Raw genomic sequence first — 9413 nt, 5'->3', positions numbered from 1 at the left:
TGGGAGGGAGGTTGAGTGGCGAGTGAGTGAGTGAATCTTAATTTAGATGCGTGACTCGAGCAAAAACAGACCAACTGCAAGAATACCATCAGCTGTGTCAAATGTGTTAGTTTATACCCAAAATATGCTGGAGAGTTGGTCCTAGATAAAACTGATACTACTTTCCTTATTGTGGAAACACTGGGAGGATTTACATTTTGAGCCTGACCGTGGGCAAAATATTGACCAAATGCATTCAGCATTTAGAGTGTATTTTATGATGTCGGCTCCTGGAAGGGAGACCATCTGTCTCTCTCTATGTTTTACGGGAGGATCCACTCTATTCAGCTGCATGAGAAACAACACTGGTGCCTGGAGGCAGCACCTCTCCACGCCTTCATTTGACAGGGAAATAGCCAGTGGTGTCATTAAGCAGGAGCAGGAACTAGACTAGGTTACTCCCTGTGTTGTTTTAAACCAGGCTGTACTCCACCAGGTAGTAGGCCCAGTGTTTGGTGCTTGAGATGACACCATCTTTAGTATATGAAACAAAACCATTTGGGATGAAGTTAATTAAATAGCAATGTATGATGTGCTATAATACCCCCCTCAAGTAACCCCATGATTTTTTAAACATTAGGGTTCCTCGCTATGCACATAGCAATTCAATTACTATTCTATTTAATTCATTGTAGGAAGATGGGCTACATGATCAACAATTTTCTGCATTATGTGATAGGCCACACACACACACACACACACACACACACACACACACACACACACACACACACACACACACACACACACACACACACACACACACACCTATTTTTTGCCTTTTGACAAGTGCCTCTTTCCATAGGACGGGACCATATCACTTACAGTAGTAGAGTATCCCACTACTGCCATCTATTGTTCTCAGATGAAGTTGCAGGAGACACCTTGAACTAAAACCTATATACCTGCTTTACAATTTTGAAAAATAAAACCACAGGAAAGGGGAAGGGAGATACCTAGTCAGTTGTCCAACTGAACGTATTCAACTGAAATGTGTCTTCCGCATTTAACCCAATCCATCTGAATCAGAGAGGTGCGGGGGGCTGCCATAATCGACATCCACATCTTCGATGCCCGGGGAACAGGAATGGAGACATGATTGTATAAGTGGCTTTCATAAATTTAAATGGCCTGATTCCAATAAAGGGTTTATTACATTTATATTTTTTATGAATCTGTGGGTAGCATTAACTTTAACTCTGCTGGGACTACATTCAATAAACAACGCAATAGAAATGTTTTGGGGACAAACATTTCATCTGTAAAGGACAAGTGGAACATTTTTTAAAAAATGGACAAAACTACATATTTTACTGTTTTTGACAACATGAGGTAAAAACAGGAACATGCTGTTTTAAATTGCCACACGTCACGCTTTGTAGTTTTCACTAGTTACCACAGCAACAAAGTTAAAATGGGGTATATTATAAAAATTTATTAAAACAAAAATGTTCTTTTTGGTCTTAATTTAATGTTAGGGTTAGGCATAAGGTTAGCGGTGTGGTTAATGTTAGGGTTAAGGTTAGGTTTTAAATCCCATTTTAAGAAGATACATGCTAGAATTAGGCGGGATGTATGACTTTGTGGCTGTGGTAACTAGTGACGATCGCTTTGCAGTACCCATTGAACTACACTTCCCAAATATAACAAATAATCACATGATAGATAAATAACATGGCCTCTCTCTCAGAGAGCCGGAGCTGAATCGTTGACAGTAACTTTCTAAAATTAACCAATTATCTTTTGGACAAAACAATTATTTCACGATGCAAAAGATAAAGTCACTTATGGCCCGGCAGGTAAGTCCCCGAAGTTTCACCTGTCGATCGCATCGCACTGGCTGTAGGCAGCATGCTAGCCAGGTAACGTTAGTTAGCTACTAGTAGCTGACAGTTGACATCTGATCCGATAACAATGTGCATTATAACGATGATCTTGGTCAATGTAAAAAAACAGAACAAGATCTCAGTTTAGATGGATATTATATATTGCTTTCTCATCGAAAGAGGAAACGCGATAGCTGGCTCGCTACCAATCTGCATTCGTGCTCAGACGTTTCATTAGCCAGCAGCAATGAGAGGGCAAAACAACGGATAGGGAAGTGGGCAGATATGGAAGTTCTCACCTTGTAATGTTAGCGTGCTAGTACCCAGCATAACGTTACAAGGCCTATCGTTTACAGACATTCTTGAGATCTGTATCTTGTTACTCAATAGCTAGCTACAATGTATTCAGAAAGTATTCAGACACCTTGACTTTTTCCACATGTTGTTACGTTACAGCCTTATTCTAAAATGCAATGTACACGCAATAACCCACAATGTACACGCAATAACCCACAATAACAAAACGAAAACAGGTTTTTAGAAATGTATTGAGACCCTTTGCTATGAGACTCGAAATTGAGTTCAGGTACATCATGTTTCCATTGATCAACCTTGAAATGTTTCTACAAATAAAGGACTCTCAGACCATGAGAAACAAGATTTTCTGGTCTGATGAAACCAAGATTGAACTCTTTGGACTGAATGCCAAGTGTCATGTCTGGAGGAAACCTGGCACCATCCCTACGGTGAAGCATGGTGGCGGCAGCATTATGCTGTGGGGATGTTTTTCAGCAGCAGGGACTGGGAGACTAGTCAGGATCGTGGGAAAGATGAACAGGGCAAAGTACAGAGAGAACCTTGATGCAAACCTGCTCCAGAGCGCTCAGGACCTCAGACTGGGGCGAAGGTTCACCTTCCAACAGGACAATGACCCTAAGAACACAGACAAGACAGCACAGGAGTGGCTTCGGGACATGTATCTGAATGTCCTTGAGTGGCCCGGACTTGAACCCGATCAAACATCTCTGGAGAAACCTGAAAATAGCTGTGCAGCGATGCTCCCCATCCAACCTGACAGGACTTGAGAGGATCTGCCGAGAAGAATGAGAGAAACCTCCCAAATACAGATGTGCCAAGCTTGTAGCTTCATACCTAGACTCAATGCTGTAATCGCTGGCAAAGGTGCTTCAACAAAGTACTGAGTAAAGGGTCTGATACTTTAAATGTGATATTTCAGTAAGTTGTTTTGCAAATGTATTAAAAATATAAACTGTTTTTGCTTTGGCATTATGGGGTATTGTGTGTAGGTTGATGAGGAAAAAAACAATTTAATCAATTTTAGGATAAGATTCTAACGTAACACAATGTGGAGAAAGTCAAGGGGTCTGAATACTTTCCGAATGCACTGTATGTGCAGCGTCATATGCTGTAGCAATGTGTCAGTCTGGTATACACATCATAAACACCTACACCACACAGAGACTGTCTGTAGCAGCTCACCACTGACTTCAGCCAAGGGTCATTTTGTCCATTGATTACTGCACGTAGTATACAGTTAGCTAAAACCTGCCTGTTGTAAAATACCAACTTCATCCTTATTGTTGATGACAGGGCCTGAAAAGCCCACAGGAGAGCATTGCAGACCTCAGCCCAGTGGAGGACTTCAGGATCCCAAGCAAGGTAAGCTCTCTTCAGAGATGTAGTATAATACCATTTCTATGAAGTTTGATTTAGTGGTTGTCTCTGATGCTATTTAATTTCACTGCATTCAGACAGTTATTGTTAACCAATGAGCACTAAACCAGAGTTCTCCCACCCTGTTCTTGGAGCGCTACCATCATGTAGGTTTTCACTCCAACCTGAATCTAGCATGCCTGATTCCTAATAAGTAGTTGGCTGATGAGCTGAATCAGGTTAGTTGTTAGTTAGTACAATTGTGTAAAATATACAGCGTTCCTTCCGGTTACCCACAAGTGAAACAGTTTCAGATTATTCAGATACTGCCTAAACCAACTAGCTCCCCCCTGTGTGTTAACGAGGCCTATTTCCAATAGACTGTTTAATTTCCTGTACATTTCTACATTAAATCATAATTAGTTCCCCCAACTGTAATTATTAGCATTTTCATTCGTCTGTGTAGCCTAGCCCTGTATCTTGTTGATACCCCAGGACTGAATGACATACAGTATGAGTGTTGCTCTGTGTCATAGCACATCCTTTGAATGAACAGCTTAGGTTTTGAGACCACTGAAAAGAGGTAGGCTATTACATTTCTGTCTTCGATTTAGCCAGAGTCTCCTCCTGACTGAAGGCAATTTGGTAAGAAACACTTTAGTAGTCACATTCTTTATGTAGTCACTGTATTTCAGCCTGACGTTACATTCACATTGCCTTATCTAGTCTCTCTAGTCATTCAGGGGCTGTTAAAATCATTATTCTGCATCACACGACAAAGAAGCCAATTGTTGGAAAGATCGAAGTTGGTCATTCACCAAACGACACTCCTCACGTCAAGGATAACAATCCAGATAATGCCTAGCTGTACTGCAGAGACACTATTGCAGCAGTTTGGATGGGAGAGTGAGCCATTGCTTAGAAAAAGCAACCAGTCACAGTTAGCCATGAGGGGCTACATTTGTCATTAGCCACTAGTTCTGAGTGCAAATTCAATTTGTAAAGAGTGTTTCTCAGCGATTAAGAAAATGCCCTGTTTATAATGTTAGTCACTCTTTGGGAGACCTACAAGCCACTCTCCTTGACGTCTCTGTGTATTTTTGACCTTCTATGAGCGCCAGCTGAATAGAACTTGGAATGGGACCAACCCCATTATCCACCATGCAGGGTGATTCAAGAAGACGTTTCATTTCCTCTGTTCCAAGCCTGTTATTGACGGCCACAGCTTTTTTTTCTCCTACCTGTGTGGGCAGCAGACTCAAAGTCTGAAAGTTGACTGCTGACCTCTCCCATTTTGGCTGTCAAGGTTTAGGCCGAGCCGACGTGGAAGATGTCACACTGACGTGGAAGATGTCACACTGAACAAAGGCAATGACAGGGTGTGTCCAAAATGGCACCCTATTCCTTTTATAGTGCCACATTTTTAACCATATTTACAGAGTCATTTTTTATTATGTATTTATTTTTCCCGTTTGTTATTTTTTATTTAGCTTTTCGTGTCAAATATTCATTCCATTTTAAATAAATTAAAGTAACATTTTGTTTGTCACATGCTTTGTAGACAACAGGTGTAGACTAACAGTGAAATGCTTACTTATGGGTCCTTTTCAACAATGCAGAGTTAGATGGTCAAATAAATAAATAATTGAAATGGTGACACGAGGAAAGAATACACAGTGAATAACAAATAAAAATGAGTATAAATACCATGACTATATATAGGGAGTAGAAAATAACATGGTTATATATAGTAAGTACCAGTACCGAGTCTATTTGCAGGGGTAAGAGGTAATTGAGGCACAGTAGATATACTGTACATATAGGTAGGGATAAAGTGACTAGGCAACAGGATATATAATAGACAGTGTGTGTGTGTGTGTGTGTGTGTGTGTGTGTGTGTGTGTGTGTGTGTGTGTGTGTGTGTGTGTGTGTGTGTGTGTGTGTGTGTGTGTGTGTGTGTGTGTGTGTGTGTGTGTGTGTGTGTGTAATGCTGTAGATGTAGTGGAGAGGTTTTTTTCTCCACCTCCCATCATCCTAAACACACTTGCTCGTGATACGATTGCATAGAAAGAAAACTACACCTTATCACCTGCTTGAAGAAAGTGTTTTATCATCTTATTCTTGAGTTTTGTTGAAGGGTAGAGGATGACCGCACTGAAAGAGATTATAGCTGGGACAATACCAGTGTCGCGTTACTTGTTAGTGTCATGGTAAGAACCTAACGCAAAGCGGACTAATTTTGGAAACAAACATATTTTTAAAAGCAATTACAATACAGACAATGAGCATTGAGCACAATGTGACTAATACAATTTGATTTGATGTTTGTAAGTGTTTGTAATGGGCTGATTGGTTGGCTATTTGAGTCAGTAAAGGGGGCTTAGGTAGCGGAATGACCCTCCAAGCCTGGGGCCACACTTGAAAATATGGCAAATAGGAGTGGCAATATTGTACGCTGTTATCCTCAGTAATTTTCCATCCAAGTTGTCAGACCCCGGTGGCTTGTGATTGTTGATAGACAACAATCAATTTTCACCTCCTCCACACTCACTTTACGCAATTCAAAATTACAATGCTTGTCTTTCATAATTTGGTCAGATAAACTTGGATGTGTAGTGTCAGCGTTTTGTTGCTGTCATGCCTAAGTTTGCCATTTTCTATTTATTTTTTAAGTAGTTTCAGTTGGTTTTGTGATGAATGAGCCATCTGATTCTTTTAAGGATGGAGATGAGTTTGCCCTTTTCTCCTAAAATGTCATTTTTAGGTGCTCCAAAGCTTTTTACTGTCCTCCTTTGTCATTTATCGTTGTTTCATAGTGTAGTTTCTTCTTTTTTTTCAGTGTAGTCACATGATTTCTCAATATGTTCTCCAATGGGTTGTGCAGCTAGACTTATGCCTGAGTACTTTTTATTTTCTCTGGTTCTCATTCTATCTATCTTGACCTTTAATGAGTTTGGACAGATGTGATACAAGGAGCAGAGAGAGAAAAGCGGTTCCTATTTTTACTTTCTACCTCCTATCCACACACCATCAAACCAAGTGGGGTGGGGGGGTCAAACTAGAGTCATACAGGCTGTGGTTCAAACCATACTATTCACATAGCACAAACTGGTTTGGGTGTGGTTCAAACCATACTATTCATATATGGTACCTGTCAAAAGTTTGGACACCTACTAAATTCAAGGGTTTTTCTTTATTTGTACTATTTTTCTTCATTGTAGAATAATAGTGACGGCATCAACAAACACTATGCAATAACACATGGAATCATGTAGTAACCAAAAAGGTTTTAAACAAATCAAAAAATATTTTAGATTCTTCAAAGTAGCCACCCTTTGCCTTGATGACAGCTTTGCACACTCTTGGCATTCGCTCAACCAGCTTCACCTGGAATACTTTTCTGACAGTCTTGAAGGATTTCCCACGTATACTGTGTACTTGTTGGCTGCTTTTCCTTCACTCTGCGGTCCGACTCATCCCAAACCATCTCAATTGGGTTGAGGTTGGGTGATTGTGGAGGCCAGGTCATCTGATACAGCACTCCATCACTCTCCTTGGTCAAATAGCCCTTACACAGCCTGGAATTCCTGTTGAAAAACAAATGATAGTCCCGCTAAGCACAAACCAGATGGGATGGCGTATCGCTGCAGAATGATGTGGTTGTGTGCTGGTAACTGTAATGAACTTATCCTCTGCAGCAGAGGTAACTCTGGGTCTTCCATTCCTGTCTCGGTCCTCATTGAGAGCCAGTTTCATCATAGCGGTTTTTGCGACTGGACTTTAAGAAGCGTTCAAAGTTCTTTACATTTTCCACATTGATTGACCTTCATGTCTTAAACTAATGATGGACTGTTGTTTCTCTTTGCTTATTTGAGCTGTACTTGCCATAATATGGACATAGTCCTATTTGGTAAAAGACCATCTTCTGTATACCTCCCTTGTCATAACACAACTGATTGGCTCAAACGCATTAAGGAAAGACATTTCACATTAACTTTTAACAATGCACAACTGTTAATTGAAAGGCATTCCAGGTGACTTGCTCATGAAGCTGGTTGAGAGAATGCCAAGAGTGTGCAAAGCTGTCAAGGCAACGGGTGGCTACTTTGAAGAATTTCAAATATAAAACATGATTCAATTTTTTAAATATATAATTTTGATGTTAATTATTATTTTTTTTTTTTACAATTTATTTGGTTACTACATAATTCCATTTGGGTTATTTCATAGTTTTGTCTTCACTATTGTTTAACAATGTAGAAAATAGTGAAATTTAGGAAAAACCCTTGAATGACTAAGTGTGTCTAAACTTTTGACTGGTACTGTAGCTCAAAGTTGTTTGGCTGTGGTTCAAACCATTCATCCTCCAGATATCTTTTCTAGTTCTGCTGTGTTTGGTTGACGCATGCTGCCATCCGATGTACACCCAGATAAGTCAGAGAATGGTCGATGGGCGGGTCTTAATTCATTTATCCAGAAGACTGCCATCATAGGATTCATGTAACCTTGCAAGGCTGTACAAGGCTGTTTCTGCTCTTTTGACAACTCATTTGGAATACAGACATATACTCATTCCTTAAAAGGAGGCAAGCTCTTTGTCCCTGACAGATAAGTGTTGTTGTAGGTGCCTCTCTTTGTAGCCCTGAGATACTTTTCTCTCTTTCCTCTTTAGGGGCCCTTTATTTGTACAAACCACATTTCATTTAGTTCTCTGACTAATCAAATCAAATCAAATTTATTTATATAGCCCTTCGTACATCAGCTGATATCTCAAAGTGCTGTACAGAAACCCAGCCTAAAACCCCAAACAGCAAGCAATGCAGGTGTAGAAGCACGGTGGCTAGGAAAAACTCCCTAGAAAGGCCAAAACCTAGGAAGAAACCTAGAGAGGAACCAGGCTATGTGGGGTGGCCAGTCCTCTTCTGGCTGTGCCGGGTGGAGATTATAACAAAACATGGTCAAGATGTTCAAATGTTCATAAATGACCAGCATGGTCGAATAATAATAAGGCAGAATAAGGGGCGCCAACCCAGACAGGATGACCACATCAGTGACTCAACCCACTCAGGTGACACACCCCCTCCAGGGACGGCATGAGAGAGCCCCAGTAAGCCAGTGACTCAGCCCCTGTAATAGGGTTAGAGGCAGAGAATCCCAGTGGAAAGAGGGGAACCGGCCAGGCAGAGACAGCAAGGGCGGTTCGTTGCCTCTAACAGCAGATCACATATGCTAGAATTCCTTTGATATATATTTTTTTACAGTCAATCTTTTCTTCCCTAGTACATTTTAAGAGGCTTTTGTGGGCACTTAATAATTCAGACATTTAATCAAGTCTCCACAGTCCCTTGAAGCGACAGATGTTGCAATCATTACAATTCACTTCTTTCAAGCCCACTGTGTGTCCTAATAATCTCTCTTAAGTGTACACTCGTTCACTACTCAGTGTAAATGCATCAAATTGGTGATGGCATATTACCATACACCATTAATTTCCTTTCAAATTCATGAAGGGAAGTGAACAATTGCACACTTCAGGAGTAAGGAGAGATAATTAGGATGTACCCTCTAGTGGTGCGTGGGTCAGCTGTTTGTTCACCCCACCAGCCCGCAATTTCTAATACCCACCCGCAACCGCCGGACTAGACACTGCGTGTACAAAACATTAGGAACACCTTCGTAATATTGGCCTCAATTTGTGGGGGCATGGACTCTACAAGGTGTTAAGTGTTCCACAGGAATCCCGGCCCATGTTGACTCTAAATTGGCTGGATGTCCATTGGGTGGTAGACCATTCTTGATACACACAGGAAACTGTTGAGCATGAGAAACCCAGCAGCGTTGTATTTCTTGACACAAACAGGTCCACCTGGCACC

General features: G+C 40.9%; 1 protein-coding gene across 1 annotated transcript in view; it reads left to right on the top strand.

The window, feature by feature from the left end:
* Positions 1-1691: 1691 nt before the first annotated feature.
* LOC139392223 (syndetin-like) overlaps positions 1692-9413 on the top strand; it is a 217884-nt gene continuing 210162 nt past the window's right edge. The window contains exons 1-2 of the mRNA XM_071140055.1: positions 1692-1838; positions 3477-3545. Of these exons, the coding sequence (XP_070996156.1) occupies positions 1806-1838; positions 3477-3545 (102 nt within the window). The 5' untranslated portion in view covers positions 1692-1805. The remainder of the gene's footprint in view (positions 1839-3476; positions 3546-9413) is intronic.

Source organism: Oncorhynchus clarkii, chromosome 32 (genome assembly GCF_045791955.1).
Source record: "Oncorhynchus clarkii lewisi isolate Uvic-CL-2024 chromosome 32, UVic_Ocla_1.0, whole genome shotgun sequence".
NCBI lineage: Eukaryota > Metazoa > Chordata > Actinopteri > Salmoniformes > Salmonidae > Oncorhynchus > Oncorhynchus clarkii.
The sequence above is the reverse complement of the archived record's forward strand: the minus strand, read 5'-3'. Positions and strand labels throughout refer to the sequence as shown.